Raw genomic sequence first — 21,583 nt, forward strand, 5'->3', positions numbered from 1 at the left:
GGTCACTGTTCTCTATCATCGCACTACAGGAAAATATTCATATAATGTTCATATGTTTCCTGTTTTGTTCAAAAAAATACAAAATGGAAATAACAGGAACTTATCTTATAAATTATTCACTCCTCTCTTGCTGCAGTGCTGTAAAATGCCAAATCCAATTGTGGATGATAGATTCAGTGGCAGACCAATGTGACCTTGGGACTGCAACATTGAGACAGGAAGAAGAGAGAAGCAGCCGGTGTGATGCTAGGGGTGAAAATGGAGCAAGGTCATGGGACCCGGAAGTGCTTGCTTGCACAGGAGCACTCTGGGCTGGTGGGAAAGAGCAGGCTTGTCTTAGGGTAGAACTGGGCTCCAGGAATAGAGTTGGGGAGCTGCGGGCTCAAGACAAATATTCTCCTGAATCCAGCATTCTCTCATTCCATTCACTCTGCTACTCCCCACCCTGGTCTGGTCACCTCCTACTTAATGCAAGGTTGTTCAAACTCGGTCCTCAAGGGCCGCAATCCAGTTGGGTTTTCAGGATTTCCCCAATGAATATGCATGGGATCTATTTCCGTGCACTGCCTCCATTGTATGCAAATAGATCTCATGCATATTCATTGGGGAAATCCTGAAAACCCAACTGGATTGAGGCCCTTGAGGACCAAGTTTGCAGCCTAAGGAAAAATCCTTCGTAGGGGATTATGCTCCAGGTATTTCCCCCCTCCACCCCCCCCCCCCAGCTCTAAACCTCTCCTGCAGCTCCCTATGTGTGAAACTAGTAGGGAAAAAGGCACTGAGGACATGGGTCAGTACCTTACTCATCACACATTATAGTCTTACTACATCAGTCAGTCATCTTGCAGCTTCCACTTGCCAACCCCCTGAGCTAAAACCACAGATGTCTAAGAGCCATGTTTCGTATTGCTATCATGAGGGAATAAATGGTGCATTTGCACTTGTATTATTTATAGTAAACGTAAGGTGAGTCGAAGGATTTTAAGAGCCCCAGGATGATTAAAATACACTCATACCTCAAAGTTGCTTTTTTTTAATTATTTTATTTATCACTTTTCACATTTTAATTCAAGTACAATTCTTGAAATCAGCAAAGATGACTATTAGTCATTTATAACATAAAGGAAATACTTAGAACAATCTGGCTTAAACAAAATCATTATCTATTTCTCATCTTTAGTCCACAATATGGAGGCAATACTAAACTATACATCAGGAAAATTATAATAATAACAACTAAGGAAAAGGTGGCTAAGCAGAAGGTCCGAGTATAGAACTTTACGGCGTAGAAGTTATTACAGGTCCTGGTAGCGAAACGGGTGAGCCAGCTAACTTAGAGTCCAAAAAAGAGTTAAATTGTTTAGAATCATAAAATATATATTTAATAGAGTTTAACTTTATGACACATTTGCATGGAAAGTTTAACCAAAACAACGCTCCCAATTGCAATGCTTTGGGCGAAGTTTAAGAAATTCCTGTCTTTTCTTCTGCGTTACCTTTGAAACATCTGGATACATTCTTATATTATAACCTAGGAAATTCTGTTCTCTATGCAGAAAATATTGCTTTAGTATCCAGTCTCTATCAGGTTGTAGAATAAATGTAACTTTGAGTGTTGCTGGCTCAAAGTTGCTTTTATCGCTTTTCTTTTAGCAAACAAAAATGCAAGTTTAAGTTTAATCAAGGTTTGATATACCGTCCTTTCTTTGGGAAGGTTATTTGCAGTATGTAACCAACACTAGCCTCTGTGCAAGTCAAACATAATGTGTTTGACTAAGAGCTATAAGGCGGGGACTGCGCTGCTTTCTTTGATTAAAGGTCCTGTGATCCAGCCTCCAAGCGTGTTTCAGATTATTTAATTTGTTCTTTATTAAATAAATGGTTGCTCATGAATGATCTGTTTGTAAATTGGATGAATGCCGTGTCCTGCCTTGCATCTGTGATTTCAATAGGCCAAAGGCTCTAGGGGATCTCACTTTTGTAGTCCTGGCTTGATGTCCTGTGTCCTAGCACTGTATTTGTGTATGCCTGTGTATAAGTCACACATGGCATGCTTGCTACATGCGTGACCCTTGCGTTATGGAGGCAGGTGTTGTATACTTATGACTGGGTTTATCTTGTCTGCAGTTTGTGGTAATGAGTTGTCAAACTTGGAAAACTCCCAGAGAATTGTCCAACTCTTGCCTTAAAAGACACCCTATTCACCAAAGGCTGATCCAAGTACTGAAACATTTTGTGCACTTTGAGTCAGCTGTACTAATTAATTTCAAGATAATACATGAAATGGTCAAATATTGTACATCTTATTCCTAGTAGATCCGAATGGCTCTTCTGACTGTCATTGTATTACCACAGCAATCTCAACAGTAAAGCCATGCATAGGTTTCTCTCTGAGTTTTCCAAATAGATGACTATATTATATTAAAGCAAGTACCAGTGATTTTCTTATGTCTGTTTGTTTTAACTTTTGACATAGCAGTTCCTTCTGCCTCTTTGGGCTTCCAGTTCAATGAGAACCAACCTCCACTAGACTGTGGTGCCATGAGGATTCATTCACAATTACCTAGGAAATTTTTCCTGCATTTTAAAACCATTTCTTCACCTGAAACTAGGGCAAGAATTACCGCAGCTGTCCTTTGTCAGGACAGGAGCCACAGACTCCAGCTCTTTATAAAGTCCAGAATGGAAAATGGGACTTGATATACCACCTTTCTGAGGTTTTTGCAACTACATTCAAAGCAGTTTACATATATTCAGGTACTTATTTTGTACCAGGGGCAATGGAGGATTAAGTGACTTGCCCAGAGTCACAAAGAGCTGCAGTGGGAATTGAACTCAGTTCCCCAGGATCAAAGTCCACTGCACTAACCACTAGGCTACTCCTCCACTCCAATGTGTGTACCTGTGTCTGGCCAGCTAGTGTCACTGTTGCACAATAACAGGGACATCCTCAATCTCTGAATAATCCCTGGCTGACCTGGATTCTCATCTGTTCCTTAGAAAATATTTGAATGCTAAGCAGCCTACACGGGTGTTATTTGACATATCCACATGTGACTGGAGACTTCCAGGGAAGAATGGGATGGGGTATGCTAATAAATGCTGTCTACATTTCTCCATTTTAATTTGCAAGGGGTCTGGAAGTAAATATGGAGACTCCAGGGTCCCATGTGTAAAATAAAGGACCAGACTCACTACATTTGTCTGGAGTCAGGAAGTATTTTTTTACGGACAGGGTGGTGGATGCTTGGAATGCCCTCCCGCGGGAGGTGGTGGAGATGAAAACGGTAACGGAATTCAAGCATGCTTGGGATAAACATAAAGGAATCCTGTGCAGAAGGAAGGGATCCTCAGGAGCTTAGCCTAGAATGGGTGGCAGAGCTGGTGGTTGGGAGGCGGGGCTAGTGCTGGGCAGACTTATACGGTCTGTGCTAGGGCTGGTGGTTGGGAGGCGGGACTAGTGCTGGGCAGACTTATACGGTCTGTGCCGGGGCTGGTGGTGGGAGGCGGGACTGGTAGTTGGGAGGCGGGGATAGTGCTGGGCAGACTTATAGGGTCTGTGCCAGAGCTGGTGGTTGGGAGGCGGGGATAGGGCTGGCCAGACTTATACGGTCTGTGCACTGAAGAGGACAGTACAAATAAAAAAGTAGCACATATGAATTTATCTTCTTGGGCAGACTGGATGGACCGTGCAGGTCTTTTTCTGCCGTCATCTACTATGTTTACTAAGGTTTTCCTCTTCCTCTGTGTCAAGGGGGAAAATATTTAGTCATTTGGCCCTAAAATATATTGTGAGCAAAGAGCCAGATGATATGGAGTATATATCCCAGAGTTTCTTACTCCAATAACAGCTTCCTACTAGGCTTGGAAAGACCAAAATGCTGAGCAGGCCTTCATTTCAGGTGCCTTCCTAATTCATCCTCTTCCCCGACCCCCTCCCCCATTTCATAGAACAGCTGACTAAATGCACTTGGAAGAAAACTCCTAGGCTAACTGAGAAAGAGCTGTCTGTTTCTGTGGGCCCCTAGCACTGTCTTTTAATGCCACACAGTTAAGTTGCTTTAAAATGGTACCAGGTGGGGATAATTCTATGACCCAAAGATTTAAGAACCACATGGAGCTCTCATGCTCAGCAGGTGAGATGACAACACAGAATGAAACGCTGTATGTTAATGCTCAGATTTTAAGATTCAAGAAAAATCAAAATGTAAGCATTTCTGCATCCTTAGCAACAAAGACTTGAGTAGCTTATAATAATTGATTGTATACTCATAAGTGTCATCCTAAATTATGTGTTTAATTTAAAAAATACATGAAACCTTCCCCTCCCTCCTCTTTCCCCAGAACACTTGGGAATGATTCATTGCTATCCCGTGACACAAGGCAACATTGCTACAGAGATAGGAAGTATCTCCTGGAATGATCTGATTGACTGCACTCTTGAACATTGTTGGAAATCTGCCTCTGAGCCACGCTGTACAGTATTTGGCTCTTATCGGGTTAATACACTTCTATCACATTCACTTGTATGATTGGATGAGGTCACCTTTTAATGGTAACAGGAACATTCAACCTTTTGACAAAACTTCAGTCATTTCAGTGCCTGTGTTCTAGGACCACTCAGTCTTTCTACAAAGTCCCTGATTTGTCCTGGCACAAATGTTTATTTTATTTGTTTTCTGTGATTTATTTCTGGCTTCATTCAAAGCAGTACTGCACAAAACGAGTTATCAAGTGCAAATTTAACAACACTACATAGCAATTAAAACACAACTCAAAATAAAATTCACATTTTCCAGAACATGTGAAAGAAGGGAAAAAAAACACCATCTAAGCAGCTCAGTCTAAGTCCCCACTAATTAAAACAGAAGTGTACTTTAATTTTGCTAAAACTGAGCAAAATATAGCCTGATAATAGCCCAATCATGCTAAAAATAACTTTTATTTCAAGTGAAGGCAAGTTGAGGCAAAAGCTTTTTATAGCTGTCTAAAAAAATAAAAAGACTTTTTAATGTCCTTATTCCTTGGGAAGCTTATTAGAAGATTTAAGCCCTATGTAGCAAAAAGCTGTGTTCCTAGTAGACTGCAACTTAACTGTCTTAAGGTGTGGTAACTCCAAATGGACTCTCTCAGATAGGGCTTCCCAAATTATGGGTCGGGGCCCCCAATACAAGGCCCCCAAAACCTGTGTATGGGGTCATGAGCTGTATCACCCAGGGGTCACGTACTTTCTGCAGTCTCACAATTTGGGGGTGTGACTGCAGAAAGATTGATGAACACTGCTCTAGGGTGACCAAAGATTTTGGTCCTGAATATATAAAGTTGTTTTTTTTTTCTCTCAGCAAGGTGAGACCTAAATTCTGGAGAGCCTTAAAAACTAACCACCCAATATTCAAATGGAGTTATGTGTCAGCCACTGGGTAGCCAACACAGAATTCTCCAGTCTGGATATTTTAAAAAGTTACCATTTTGCCATTTAAACAGTTGAATATTATCTAGATAGAAAGGGGCCAGGTGAGCGGAGAATCAGAGGTACAGGCACTTATCTAGATAGCAGGGATATTTAGCCGCAATCCAGATACGTTATCCGGACAGACTTAGGTCTGCTTAATGGCTGGCTTACTTCTGTATGGATAATGCCGCCGACATCATCATCACTCAGCAGGGATATTCTAGTGGCATTAAATATATGGAATAATTTAAGCATCACTAGCAATGCTTAAGTTAACCCATTGATCATGCCAGTTGAAAAGCTGGCTTTAAATTACCTCTTCAAACAAGCCTACCCAAACAACCCAATTTAATCCTCAAACCTAGACCACACCACCAGTACTACCCACACTCCAATCCTTTCCCCCACATCTTTTACTATTGTCCCACTCTATATAACTATGTTTCTCTGAGATACATTGTACCATACTTTGTATTACCTCTGTGATACATTGTAACATACTTTGCACTGTCTCTGTGATACTTTGTAACATACTCTGTAAGCCGCACTGAACCTGCTATTGAGCAGGAAAGAGCGGGGTATAAATGCTACAAATAAATAAATAAATAAATAAATAAATAAATAGTTTTAACATGTACATGGTACAAACCAGAAGCCAATGTAGGGTTTTCAGTGTAGGTGGGAACCACTGGCCAAACTCAAGACGACTTCTACTTCAGGAAGCAGGTGAAAACCTGACTCTTCTCCCAAGCTTTTGACAGCTCCACTCACTTTCATCTGGATTAGCTTGCCACGTACCCTATAACTGAGACCAGTTCCACGTACCTTATTCAAATCTACATGTAATTTGTCTTCGATCTGGCCACCCACTTATATAATCCCAGTTCCTTTGTCTTACCCATTATACCTGCCTATTGAGATGTTACATGGTATTGTGCTGACTTTGTGAGTATCACATATATTTTATATGAATGATTTACCATGCTGCCTGTTATGGTATAAAAATCAAAAGGAGAAAAAGTCCCCTATGAAGAAGAAGATTCCATTCAAGAATCCTTAGCAGAAAAATGGATCCAAGTGACTACGGGACACTCAATGAAGTTACATGGAAATACTTTTAAAACAAATAGGAGGAAATATTTTTTTCACTCAATCAATAGTTAAGTTCTGGAACTCATTGCCAGAGGATGTGGTAACAGTGGTTAGCTTATCTGGGTTTAAAAAAGGTTTGGATAAGTTCCTCGAGAAAAATCCATAGTCTGCTATTGAGACAGACTTGGGGGAAGCCACTGCTTACCCTGGGATTGGTAGCATGGAACGTTGCTACTATTTGGGATTCCGGAATCTTGTTACTTCATTGGTATTCTGGAATGTTGCTACTATTTGGCTTTCTGCCAAGTACTCGTGACCTGGATTGGCCACTTTTGGAAACAGGATACTGGGCTAGATGGACCATTGGTTTGACCCAGTATGGCTTTTCTTATGTTCTCAATAAGAACATCATTCGTAATAAATTGTTCTTTGCCAGTATTCTTAAATCTTGACATGCAAAGAGGATCCAAAGGGGTCTATGAATTTTAAAGGAACCCAGGATGTTTTTAGATGACCAAGACTTTCTCCATAGACCTGGCAGCTTATTTTGTTTTTATTATAATAAATTTGTTTGACTCCAAAGTTTCCTTTTTCTACTTTTTGTTGATCCTCCTTTGCCTGTTTTGGTATATCATTTATATTCTGCTAACATTTATCATGCTTCTGTTATATGATGTTTTACTTGCATCAGGTATGTCCATTTTAAACCCAAACTCATCCAAAATATGGATGAGGTCACGAAGATGTCCATTTCACAGTACACGAACAGCTATGTTGGGCAATACTTCATTGTTTGAACTGTGTTTTACCCTGATGCTTGGTCATGTTACCGTTGTTACATTGTTAACAATGTACACCATTTATTTAAAGCTATCCCTCTTGTACACTGCCCTGGGTGAGTCTCTTCATAAAGGCAGCTAGTAAATCATAATAAATACATAAATAATTAAATTCCCAGAGATAAAGGAGGTAAAGTTAACTGGATGAATCTGGAAGGATCTAGCTCAGGACTGTCACGGCATGTGACAAATCTAAATGAGTTGATGAGGAGGTAAAATAGGTGGGAAATTCCCAGGTCAGTACAAATAAGGCTTGTTGTGCCACAGTTCAGTAGCAGCTGGTTCTGATTGAGTTGGATGCCCAATGGAGCAGAAGGAAACAGCTGAACTTTCCCCACATCAGAAAGCATGTAAGGAATCTTTAATACAGCCAAGAGCTGAAAAATCCCTGAGGAACCGTATATATTAAAAGTGAGATGTTTACTGTGCTGTTGAAAACATGAACAGAATTAATCGAGGTTCTGTTTGAAAGGAAATCCCAGATTTATTAATCTTGAGAAAAATGTTTCTTTGACTTATAAGTGTAGTTTAGAAGAGCAATCCCCCCCTCCCCCAAATGCTTCAGGAGCTGCTGCTAAATTGTCTCTCCTCTCCCACCACTACCACAACCTCCTATCTCATTTTTTTTTTTTACATTTGTACCCCGCACTTTCCCACTCATGGCAGGCTCAATGCGGCTTACATGGAGCAATGGAGGGTTAAGTGACTTGCCCAGAGTCACAAGGAGCTGCCTGTGCCTGAAGTGGGAATCGAACTCAGTTCCTCAGGACCAAAGTCCACCACCCTAACCACTAGGCCACTCCTCCACTGTTGGTACTATTTGAGATTCTACATGGAATGTTGCTATTCCACTAGCAACATTCCATGTAGAAGTCGGCCCTTGCAGATCACCAATGTGGCCGCGCAGGCTTCTGTGAGTCTGACGTCCTGCACGTACGTGCAGGACGTCAGACTCACAGAAACAGAAGCCTGTGCAGCCTTCTACATGGAATGTTGCTAGTGGAATAGCAACATTCATTCCATGTAGAATCTCCAATAGTAGCAACATTCCATGTAGAATCTCCAATAGTATCTATTTTATTTTTGTTACATTTGTACCCTGCACTTTCCCACTCATGGCAGGCTCAATGCAGCTTTCATGGGGCAATGGAGGGTTAAGTGACTTGCCCAGAGTCACAAGGAGCTGCCTGTGCCTGAAGTGGGAATCAAACTCAGTTCCTCAGGACCAGAGTCCACCACCCTAACCACTAGGCTACTCCTCCACTCCATTACGCCCTTCCCCCTAAAAAATAAGTAGGGAAAGTACTGGATGCCTGTGAAAGGTAATGTGATCATTCCAGAGTTTAATTACTCATTGAGTGAAGAAATATTTTATTTGATTTGCAGAACCACACATTTTAAATCACACACTTCATGCTGAACTTCACGCCAATGATTCACCAATGGCGCTTCTTCCTTGCCTCATCTCAAATTACTCAAATGTTGCACTATTCTTAATAGATCACTTTGTGTGCCCTGCATACCACTTTTCACATGGACATTTGATACCATACACAACTTCCTCAGTTGTACAATCAGAATGCGTTAACAAATGATATTTTTTTCTTGTGTTGGGAACATAAAGTCTGTTACCAATGCAAATTTACAATAAACACAATGACCACAATGCATAATGGTCTACTGTGTTCAATGAAACATTCCTCCGATCCCCATATTTCATTAACTCCCCCAATTTTTTTCCTCTTGTAAATGCAAATCTTGAAAGTTTCAAAACCAGGCTGTATGGACAATAACCCCCAATGTTTGCATATAATTCTCTATATCTGATTAACTTGTGGAAAAATACAGCAGTATACAGATCATTCTATCCTTTCCTTGGTCATGTGAGCTATTGAATAACCAGTCTCTGTGGGCATTATAAGCCCTTTTAATCACTCTATTGACTACCCAGTTAGGATAACCATGCTGTCTAAAGTGTTGCTTTAATTGCTCTCATGATTGTTTAGTAGGAAGCCCTGGTGCTGTGTTGGAATGTAAATTCATTAGGGATATCCTGAAAACCTTTCCCGCTTGCAACACACACACACACACACACACACATGAAAACCAAGTGCAACAAGTTTTGTTAAGGGAGATGTATTGAGGAAAGGAGAAACAGGGGTGATATGATACAGATGTGCAAATATTTGAAAGGTATTAATCCGCAAACAAATCTTTTCCGGAGAGGGGAAGGCGGTAGAACTAGAGGGCATGAAATGAGAATGAAGGGGGGCAGACTCAAGAAAAATGTCAGGAAGTATTTTTTCATGGAGAGAGTAGTGGATGCTTGGAATGCCCTCCCGCGGGAGGTGGTGGAAAAGAAAACGGTAATGGAATTCAAACATGCGTGGGATAAACATAAAGGAATCCTGTTCAGAAGGAATGGATCCTCAGGAGCTTAGCAGAGATTGGGTGGCAGAGCTGGTGATGAGAGGTGGGGCTGGTGGTTGGGAGGCGGGGATTGTGCTGGGCAGACTTATACGGTCTGTGCCAGAGCCGGTGGTGGGAGGAGGGGCTGGTGGTTGGGAGGCGGGGATGGTGCTGGGCAGACTTATACAGTCTGTGCCCTGAAGAGGTCAGGTACAAATCAAGGTAGGGTATACACAAAAAGTAGCACATATGAGTTTATCTTGTTGGGCAGACTGGATGGACCGTGCTGGTCTTTTTCTGCCGTCATCTACTATGTTACTATGTATGAGAGTTTTGTTCTAGTGCAGTGTTTCCCAAGTTGGTACTGGAGTACCCCCTTGACAGTCAGGTTTGCAGGATATCTACGATGGATATGCACGAAAGAGTTTTGCATAAAATTGAGGCAGTGTATGCAAATCAATCTCATACTCCAGGACCGACTTGGGAAACACTGCACTAATGCAAAAATGATCAGAAGTATCATCACAGTACTCTCAATGAGGGGAAAATACTCCAGTGCACCTTTGACAAATTCCATAGAATGTGCCGGAGATGGATGAAAAAGCTTTTATCCAGCTCTCACTCATTACAAGTAAACAAAAGTCCCCATAGTTCTAAGTTTTGGAAATCTGAATGAGCAAGGTATTTTAATCAGAAACAAGAGGACTTCTTTGAAATTCACCTCCGTCTTCTAAGCTATCATGATGCTTCATATAGTCAAGTAATTTTCACCTACTATCATTTGTATTTGCTTCCCTGTTCAAGTTGTTACATTGTTTATATGAAAATAATTTCTGAAGACTTGAACCTTCAGTACTAAAATCCAATGCCATATATCCAGGAATATTACCACAAATTCCATGCAGTATAGCACACATAGATGGCAGGCATGAGTGAACAGAGGATCAGTGAATGACCCATTAAGAAGTACCAAAGGCACCTTCTCTCTGAAAAGACATCTCTTGATTAGCTTCTTTGTGAAAGGGATGATTGTATATTTTACAGCCATAAATTGTAGCTGCTGGCACTTTACTTTCAGCTAAACAGTTCAGATATACCCTTTCAGTAAACTACTTATGCCTCTCTTGAACTACATCATATAAAAGGGGAAAGGGAAATGGCACTTGATATGCTGCCTTTCTGAGTTTTTTTGCAAGTACATTCAAAGTGGTTTACATATATTCAGGTACTTATTTTGTACCAGGGGCAATGGAGGGTTAAGTGACTTGCCCAGAGTCACAAGGAGCTGCAGTGGGAATTGAACTCAGTTCCCCAGGATCAAAGTCCACTGCACTGACCACTAGGCTACTCCTCCACTAGCACATAGAGGCCTGCCCTTGCAGATCAGCAACACAGCCGTGCAGGCTTTTGTTTCTGTGAGTCTCACAGAAACAGAAGCCTGCACAGCCATGTTGCTGATATGCAAGGGCAGGCTTCTACATGGAATGTTGCTAGTGGAATAGCAACATTCCATGTAGAATCTTCAAATAGTAGCAACATTCCAGAATCTCAAATAGAAGCAACAGCAACATTCCATGTAGAATTCAGAATCTCAAATAGGGAAAGGGAAATGGGACTTGATATACTGCCTTTCTGAGGTTTTTGCAACTACATTCAAAGCGGTTTACATATATTCAGGTACTTATTTTGTACCAGGGGCAATGGAGGGTTAAATGACTTGCCCAGAGTCACAAGGAGCTGCAGTGGGAATCAAATTCAGTTCCCCAGGATCAAAATCCACTGCACTAACCACTACTACTACTACTACTATTTAGCATTTCTATAGCGCTACAAGGCATACGCAGCGCTGCACAAACATAGAAGAAAGACAGTCCCTGCTCAAAGAGCTTACAATCTAATAGACAAAAAATAAATAAAGTAAGCAAATCAAATCAATTAATGTGAACGGGAAGGAAGAGAGGAGGGTAGGTGGAGGCGAGTGGTTACAAGTGGTTACGAGTCAAAAGCAATGTTAAAGAGGTGGGCTTTCAGTCTAGATTTAAAGGTGGCCAAGGATGGGGCAAGACGTAGGGGCTCAGGAAGTTTATTCCAGGCGTAGGGTGCAGCGAGACAGAAGGCGCGAAGTCTGGAGTTGGCAGTAGTGGAGAAGGGAACAGATAAGAAGGATTTATCCATGGAGCGGAGTGCACGGGAAGGGGTGTAGGGAAGGACGAGTGTGGAGAGATACTGGGGAGCAGCAGAGTGAATACATTTATAGGTTAGTAGAAGAAGTTTGAACAGGATGCGAAAACGGATAGGGAGCCAGTGAAGGGTCTTGAGGAGAGGGGTAGTATGAGTAAAGCGACCTTGGCGGAAGATGAGACGGGCAGCAGAGTTTTGAACCGACTGGAGAGGGGAGAGGTGACTAAGTGGGAGGCCAGCAAGAAGCAGATTGCAGTAGTCTAAACGAGAGGTGACAAGGGTGTGGATGAGGGTTTTGGTAGAGTGCTCGGAAAGAAAGGGGCGGATTTTACGGATGTTGTAAAGAAAGAAACGACAGGTCTTGGCGGTCTGCTGGATATGAGCAGAGAAGGAGAGAGAAGAGTCAAAGATGACCCCAAGGTTTCGAGCTGAGGAGACAGGGAGAATGAGAGAGCCATCAACAGAAATAGAAAACGGGGGGAGCAGGGAGGTGGGTTTGGGGGGGAAAATGAGAAGCTCGGTTTTGGTCATATTTAATTTCAGGTGGCGTTGAGACATCCAGGCAGCAATGTCAGACAAGCACGCTGAAACTTTGGTTTGGATGCAAGGTGAGATATCAGGGGTAGAAAGGTAGATTTGGGAGTCATCAGCATAGAGATGGTAGGAAAAGCCATGGGATGAGATTAATGAACCAAGGGAAGAAGTGTAGATAGAAAAGAGGAGGGGACCAAGAACAGAACCCTGAGGTACGCCGACAGGCAGAGGGATAGAAGTAGAAGAGGATCCACCAGAGTGAACACTAAAGGTGCGGAGGGAGAGGTAGGAAGAGAACCAGGAAAGGACAGAGCCCTGGAATCCAAGTGAGGACAGGGTATCGAGAAGTATGCTGTGATCGACAGTGTCAAAAGCAGCGGAAAGATCAAGAAGAATGAGGATGGAATATTGACCTCTGGATTTAGCCAGTAATAGGTCATTGGAGACTTTAGTAAGCGCAGTTTCGGTTGAGTGGAGAGGGCGAAAACCAGATTGTAATGGGTCAAGAATAGCATGTGAGGAGGGAAAATCAAGGCAGCGGCGGTGAACAGCATGCTCAAGTAATTTGGAGAGAAAAGGAAGGAGGGAGATGGGTCGGTAATTAGAGGGACAAGTAGGGTCAAGTGAAGGCTTCTTAAGGAGAGGTGTGACCACAGCATGTTTAAAGGCAGCAGGGACAGTCGCAGTGGAAAGTGAGAGGTTGAGAATGTGACAGATAAAAGGAATAAGAGTAGGAGAGATGGCATTAAGAAGGTGGGTGGGAATGGGATCAGAGGAACAGGTGGTACATTTTGAGGAAGAAAGGAGAAGTGTAGTTTCCTCAATAGTAACTTCAGGAAAGGAGGAAAGGGAATGAGGGGAAGGAGAGAGAGGGGAACGGACTAGTGGAGGGAGAGGTGGTGAGGTAGAGAAAGCAAGGTTTATCTTTTGAACCTTGTTGTGAAAGAATTCAGCAAGGGTCTGAGGAGATAATGAAGGGGGAGTTGGGGGAGGGGGCACCTTGAGGAGAGAGTTCAATGTGGTGAAGAGAAGTCGAGGATTAGAGCCAAGAGAGTTGGTCAGTTGGATATAATAATCCTGTTTGGCACGTAAAAGAGCAGATTGGAAGGAGGTCAGCATGAACTTAAAGTGTAAGAAATCAGCAAGGACCCGAGATTTCCGCCAGAGGCATTCGGCGGAGCGCGTACAGGAACGTAGGTAGCAGATATTAGAAGTCAGCCAAGGTTGGGGTTTTGTACGCCTTACAGGGCGGGTCATCAAAGGTGCAAGAGTGTCTAAGGCAGAGGATAGAGTATTGTTGTAAGAAGAAACAGCCTCGTTGACAGACGTGGATGGTGCCACAGTAGAGAGGAGGTTTGAAACATGGGAGGATAGAGATGAAGGGTCAATATCGTGAAGATTCCTAGATAAATTAGATAGGATAGGACGGGACTGGGAGGGAGGAGATTTAAGTGTGAAAGTTATAAGATGGTGATCAGAGGAGTGATGATCAGAGGCAAGGAAACTAGAAGGTGAACAGTTGGAGGAGAAGATGAGATCAAGACAGTGACCATTTTGATGAGTGGGGGAGGTGGAGCATAGTTGGAGATTAAAGGACGACGTTAAAGCGAGTAACTTGGAAATATAAGAGTTGGAAGGATCATTAGCAGGAATATTAAAGTCACCAAGGATGAGAGAGGGGGAGGAAGGATCATGGAAGAAGGCAAGCCAGGCGTCAAAGTCACTGAGAAAGGATGAAAGGGACCACTAGGCTACTCCTCCACACTTTTTTTTTATAAACTCTGATTCCCATTTTCTACTCAAAATCACTTGAATGGTCCTAGTCACTAAAGTAAATTTCTTTTCTTTTTAGTCTATGGTATCTCTCCTTTCTTCTTTTCACTCTTCAAGACCCATCAGTGGTGGAATCTTAAAATACTGTTAGCTGGTCAGAACCTACTGGGACAGTTTCTCTGTGAATATAATTGCTCTCTTTTTTCGACTGATGAAATTCTGGAAATACCTATTGTACCCGAATATAACTTGCCTTGAACTACTACTGAAAAGCTGTGAACTAAATCCTGATAATAAAATAAATAAATAAAATAAAAGTTTTATATGGATTAGATAATTAAGGTTGAGCTTGGTTACGAACTATATGGGATATTTCTACTTTGGGCCTAATTTACTAAGGGGCCCTTTTACTAAGCTGGGGCAAAAAGTGGCCTGCAGCAGTGCGAGTGCATCTTTTGCGAGCACGCCAGGCCAGTTTTTACCGCGCCCTGGAAAAAGAGCGTTTTTTTAAAAGGGCCGGAAAATGGACATGCAGCAAAATAAAATCCAGTGTGCTTCTATTTTGGCCTGAAACCTTACCACCACCCATTGACTTAGCAGTAAGATCTCGCACGCTACCCAGGCGGTAGGCATGCAGCACGCGCACACTGCCGTTTTTACTGCCAGGTAAGCACTACTTGGTAGAAAATATTTTCTACTGTGTGCTTTTGGCACATGCTAAATTCAGAATTACACATGGTAGCCAGGTGGTAATGCCAATTTGGCGCACATTGGATGCGCATAAGCCCTTACGCACTATTGTAAAAGGGCCCCTAAAGCTTTCTCTCATTCTTTGTCTATACTTGTACAAATACTACATTTTAGTACATTTAAAACAAGCAGGAATTTTTTTTGCTCTACACATAGGGGTCCTTTTACTAAACTGTGGCAAAAACTGGTATTAGTGTACACTTGCATGGGTTTTTCCCACACACTAAGTCCATTTTTACCACAGCTGTAAATGGGGGGGGGGGGGGGGATTGTATATATGGTGCCTAAAAAATTCAAACAAAGCACGAAAGGGCCTTCAAAGTTGGAATAACATGGAAAGTTTAATGAAAAATGACTCAACACGGGCCATGTTTCGGCGCTCAGTGCCTGCCTCAGGAGTCAACTGGTGAACGTCTCAAATGCCAATGGGCAAATAGACCATGTTGCGGTAAACATACCATTTTGTTTGTCACTAAGATTCTAGCGCATAGTAGCGGGTTCTGTTTTGACGATCTACAGAACCCACTACTACACGCTAGAATCTTAGTGACAAACAAAACGGTGTGTTTGCCATAACACAGTCTATTTGCTCATTGGCATTTGAGATGTTCACCAGTTGACTCCTGAGGCAGGCACTGAGCGCCGAAACACTGCCCGTGTCGGGTAATTTTTCATTAAACTTTCGACATTATTCCAACTTTGAAGGCCCTTTCGTGCTTTGTTTGTGTTGCCTATTGGGCTTGTGTTCTTTTGGACCATCTCTTCTGCTGCCTGCCTAAAAAATTCACACAGAACACATTTTTGTGCAGGATGTCAGACTCACAGAAACAGAACCCTGCGCAGCCACGTTGCTGATCTGCAAGGGCAGACTTCTACATGGAATGTTGCTAGTGGAATAGCAACATTCCATGTAGAATCTTCAAATAGTAGCAACAGCAACATTCCATGTAGAATCTTCAAATAGGGAAAGGGAAATGGGACTTGATATATACCGCCTTTCTGAGGTTTTTGCAACTGCATTCAAAGCGGTTTACGTATATTCAGGTACTTATTTTGTACCAGGGGCAATGGAGGGTTAAGTGACTTGCCCAGAGTCACACGGAGCTGCAGTGGGAATCAAACCCAGTTCCCCAGGACCAAAGTCCACCACACTAACCACTAGGCCACTCCTCCACACACTTTTTACTGCAGTGGGTAAAAAAGGCTGAAAATAGTCATGGCTCTTAATGTGTGACCATGCAAGGGGGAGCACTTTCTGCCACCCATTAAGGTGGCAGTAAGGATTCCAGCGCTAATCCAGCACTACCTGGGTAGTGCACGGTGCTGCCTGATTATTGTGGGTTGGTGCCATGCTAAAAATTACAGCCCTGTTTTCCTGAGCATGGGAAATGACACACGCTGGGGCTGGAACTACCGCCGGCACTCACATTGGGCTGGAGGTAGCGCCAGATTAGCAGGCGGTAAATCCGCATTGGGCTCACCACCATTTTGTAAAAAGGCTCCTAACTTAGTGCAGGAATGCCCACTGTCTGCCCCCGGACACATCCTCAAACAAAATATTTTTTTTTAAGTTTTAGCACATGGTTAGCAAGCGCACATTTTGAAGTTACCACAGGATGCCTGAGCACATCCTACAGCATGCCATTTTATACCGCATTAGGTGTGCATTATTGTCTAAAGCAGCTTAGTAATAGGGCCCTAGAGTTAGGCTCTGGAACTTGTTGCCAGCTATTCTGGTAAAGCAGTTAGTACTGCTGGGTTTTAAAAAACGTTTAGACAAATTCCTGGAGGAAAAGTCCATAAACTGTTATCAAAGTTGACCTGGGAAAAGTTGCTGCTTATCCAGGAATAAACAGCATGGAATCTTGCTACATTTTGGGATCCTGCCAAAATCCAACCTGGGTTGGCCACTGTTGAAACAGGATACTGGACTTGATGACTCTTTGGTCTAACCCAGTGTGGCAGTTCTCATGTTCGTCTTACAGCAAGAAGGCTTAGAATATCTGACCCTAAATGAGTTGAGACTAGAGCACTGATACAGTTTTAAGGTGCTATGTGCACACAGGTAGACCCAGATAAGCAAAGCCAATCGTGAACTTAGTTACAGCATCTGTGCTCTACCAAATCCTCTAGGATCACTACCACTTCTGAATCACTTTTTCCCAAATAACATCCCTCAACTTCCAGTACTTCCATCACATACATGCCTTCACACAAAGAAAGCAACATGCTGTAAGTTTGTTTTGAAAAGGTTCCCCAGAAATTGTCTGAAGTGACCTCTTCCTGCTTCAGTTTCTTTTTCAGTGCTTTCTTGGGTCAGATATGCTAAGAATCTCCACTCCAGACACATCTCTCTTTGTCTGTCCTAATGGCCCTGTATACATCCGTGAGGACCACTGACATCTCAGAACGTGACTGGCATTCACATCCTTCCCTTGACATTTCCAGAGAGTGAGCGTGTGTCACTGGAACTCTTCCTGACATTCCATCAGCCCTAATGTGGCTGCTTAAATGTCACCAGAAAGTGTCTTGCTTTTTAAAATTGTGTCTAAGGATTCTAATTTCCCACATTAACTCCAGAATTATATTACCACAAAGATTAAATACTTAGAGGCTCACCAAATACTAAAGACACAAAAGTGCCTAAAGCTTGCAACCCAGGTGCTATGATTTTTAACCTGTTTGTTAGGTAACTCTGGTTTACTGAGGGACTACAAATGGATTTTATGGAACATTTGTGCTGCTGCTCCTCTTTTACCAGAAGTGAAGGCATCTGCCCTTTCCCTTTGAGATATTTATCATCTAAAAAAAAATCATTTTCTTATTTTTGAAAATAACAACAGAACTGCAAACGTTTCTGCACACAATGTATTAATTTGCTCTACCCTTATACTGGAGTGAAAATACCTTGGGTGGGGGGGGGGGGGGTTATGACTGCTCCGTCTTTGACCTCTGTGGTCACACTGGTCAGGCAGCTGAGTCTGATGCCTGTTAGTGTAAATACTGATGAATGATTTGGTTTTTTTTCTGACAGACAGGCACACTATCAATTATAAGTGATTGATGCTGTACCTTCCAGCCCCCCCAAGCTCAGTAGGAGGGCACATTCAGAATTAGAGCCTGCACTGAAAACTTAAATTTAAACACGGATAAACAGAGAAAATATTTGAGACTGTTTTAATCTTATTTTCCACATCATAATGGGATTGGGAATCGACCATAAATAATAACATGGCTCCAAATCTTGACTAAGGAAACAGAAAACATAAAGGACGGTCTAAAACGAAACTTGGTAATACTTATGTATTTATTGTTAAAGGCTTCCTGGATTTGACATCCAATCCTCTTAAGTTATTTAAGCTTGGGAATTTTTAATAATATAATTCCATTTATTCAGGCGTTAGGCGTTAGAAGTTATACAGCCGTTTCAAACGTCTAGCCAACCCTTTTCACAGTATATTTAATATCTTTTGGGATACAACCTGGCCTGAGTCAGCTAACTTTGTATTATTGTTATGACTTACTAATGAAAATCTTTCATAACTGTTTATTTCACTTCACAGTATTGCATTCTCTATTGTCCATCTATAGTGCTCAAGTGGGGGTATTTCATATCCAAGGAATTATGCCTCATTTTCAGTGATGTGCGGTTCTTTACCTTAACAATCCTCTTCCTCCCCCAATACTTCATGTTTAGTGGACCATGGTGCTCATTTTCAAAGCACATAGACTTACAAAGTTACCTGGAGGCTTATTTTCAAAGCACGTAGACTTAAAAAGTTCCACAGTAACTTATGGAACTTTGAAGTCTATGTGCTTTGAAAATGAGCCTCTATTTTGTCCTGTTTCAAGCCCTTTGAATTCCCCACATCTCACATCCCACTCACCATCCTGCATTCTACCTAATTCCACCTACAATCAGAGTCCAGGAATAATCGGGTACTCAACGAGTCCTTGTCGTCAATTCTGAATATCGCGCATATACAGATGGCTTTCTCATGGTCCCCTTTTAGAAGGCGGTCTAGAAAAGGCAGGGTGCATGAGATTTTCCGTAATGTAGGCCACTAATAAGCAAATTATTACTAGCATTACACATATGGAACCCCCTACTGCAGTCATGGCAATCACAATGTCCTGCATTCCAGCCGGCTCCATAGTAAATTCCACACACTCATCCACAGTACTCCCGTTCACATAGAGAGTTTGCAAGCAGATCCTGTATTTGACATTGTCGTGGACGTTGGTGACTAGGTAGTCCCTGCAGCTGGCCCCGAACTGCACGCTATCGCATTGAAAGTGGGTGTAAGTGCCATTCCAGGAACAGTTCAGGGCAAAGCCTTTGATATCACGGAAGTCTGGAGGCTGCCACTGCAAAAGTACACTGCTATTCCTCAACACGTTGGCTTGCAAAAACTTGCCCGAGCGGTAGATGCGGCAGTTTCTTTGGTTGCAGTAGAAGTCGCTGTCCGAGGTTCTGAAACAGAGGCTGGCGTCCGCTTTGCCCTCTCCGGTCACTTTGTACGGGCAGAGCAAGTCCTTTGGCAAGACCCGATCTTTCAGTTGCGCGCCGGAAAGATTTCCAGCTATGCTACCCCTTCGGTTTCGCTGAGGAAGATGATGTACAGGAACTGAGCGTTGTCCCATTTCACCAACTACAGCAGAGCTGTCCCCTGATGGTGCCCTAGGATTATCCCAATTCCCTTCTCCCTGCAGCCCTGGGAAACTTCTCCACCTTCCCGAAACAGGAGCAGGTCTCCATTCACACAGACCAATGAAAACCAGTGACTGCAGCATCCCCCAAACCAAACTGATCATCTTAGTTGGAGGTAGAATCAAATATGCAAGACATGTATCTTACCAGACGAATGGCTGATTGCAATGCAGCCTTAATGCTATCAAGGCAAGGAGAGGTAATTTATCTTCCTAGTCTCTGTTTTACCTTCAAAATCAAGGTCATCCAGCACAGATCTGAAGCATACTATAGTTCAGACTCTTTCTCCTCCTGCTCTGTTCTAAGTGCTTGTAACAAGCATCACCTCAGGTAACAGTAGTGCTTTTCACATATACCTTTACTGTAACGTGAAACTTGAGCAGCCCTTGTTGCAGTTTTTCTCCTGGAACCGTAGATGTTAGATGTAGCCAGACTCCCTTGTTTCAGAAACAGAGGGGATAACAAGACGCACGTTTTTAAAAAGCCCAATTGGAAGCAGAGACTGCATCATCTCTAGGCTGCTTGCAAGCACATTCTGTGCAGCTCTTCCAGGCTGCCAATAGAAAGCCATGAACATTTTAACCACTTAGTGACTGTTTTACAAAACGGTTGTTGGACTGCCACTAATATTACAAAAAAAAAAAAAAGTTTTGATTTTTTTAGGCACATACTGAAAAAGGATTTAAAATCCTTTATTTATTTACCCCCTCCCCCTTAGAGTCCAGGACGCCACTCAGATCATTTTAGCCCCAGTGGGAAATGTGCTATTTAAAGGTAAGGATGAAATCCTTCTGATGTAATTCATTTTTATTTGCCTTTTTTAAAATCACCTTTGGTTGAGGGACATAGCTGTGAGGGGTCCTTTTACTTAGCCACAGTAGGGCTACTGTGCGGGTAGCATGCGTGAAATCAACCCTACTGCTTGGGTAGTGCGCAGTAGTTCCGAAGTTAGCATGTGCAGTTTCCCGTGGTAGAAAATAATTTTCTATGTTCTACCATGAGGGGGGAGGGGAACGTCCCAGTGGTAAGCGAGGCCACATTGCCATGCACTGCCCAATTACCACATAGGTAGTGCATGAGCCTTTACTACCTTCTAAACAGATGGTGGTAAGAGCCCAGGCAGTAAATAGCCATAGGCAAATTTTAATATTAGCGCACAGCCATTTACTGCCCCATTAATAAAAAGGCCTTTTTCCTGCCACAGTAAAAAAAAAAAAAAAGGCCCAGCACATGCCAATTTCATGCACCAAAACTAATGCAGGTCACTTTTTACCACAGCTTAGTAAAAGGGCCCTTTACATCTTTCACAAGACATTCAACAATACATCTTTCAAACAGGAAAAGAGAATGGGACTTGATATACTGTCTTTTTTGCAACTACATTTAAGGTGGTTTACATAGCATATACAGGTACTTATTTGTACCTGGGGCAGTGGAGTGACTTGCCCAGAGTCACAAGGAGCTGTAGTGGGAATTGAACTCAGTTCCCCAGGATCAACATCCACTGCACTAACCACTAGGCTACTCCTCCACTAGCAACATTCCATGTAGAAGCCTGCCCTTGCAGATCAGCAATGCGGTGCGGCTGCGCAGGCTTCTGTTTCTGTGAGTCTGACATCCGTACGTGCAGGACGTCAGACCCACAGAAACAGAAGCCTGTGCAGCCACATTACTGATCTGCAAGGGCAGGCTTCTACATGGAATGTTGCTAGTGGAATAGCAACATTCCATGTAGAATCTCCAATAGTAGCAACATTCCATGTAGAATCTCAACTAGGGAAATGGGACTTGATATACTGCCTTTCTGAGGTTTTTGCAACTACATTCAAAGCTGTTTACATA

The 21,583-nt window shown here is 42.6% G+C and overlaps 1 protein-coding gene across 1 annotated transcript; it reads right to left on the reverse strand.

The window, feature by feature from the left end:
* Positions 1 to 19,026: 19,026 nt before the first annotated feature.
* Positions 19,027 to 19,845, reverse strand: FNDC10 (fibronectin type III domain containing 10). The gene has a single exon (XM_030222147.1). It carries the CDS (start codon positions 19,843 to 19,845, stop codon positions 19,027 to 19,029), a length of 819 nt encoding a protein of 272 aa, XP_030078007.1.
* Positions 19,846 to 21,583: the final 1,738 nt, after the last annotated feature.

This window comes from Microcaecilia unicolor, chromosome 13, assembly GCF_901765095.1.
Source record: "Microcaecilia unicolor chromosome 13, aMicUni1.1, whole genome shotgun sequence".
Lineage (NCBI taxonomy): Eukaryota > Metazoa > Chordata > Amphibia > Gymnophiona > Siphonopidae > Microcaecilia > Microcaecilia unicolor.

Excerpts from the sequence above, each read along its gene's own strand:
- FNDC10 (XM_030222147.1), bottom strand. The coding sequence starts at position 19,845 with ATGATCAGTTTGGTTTGGGGGATGCTGCAGTCACTGGTTTTCATTGGT.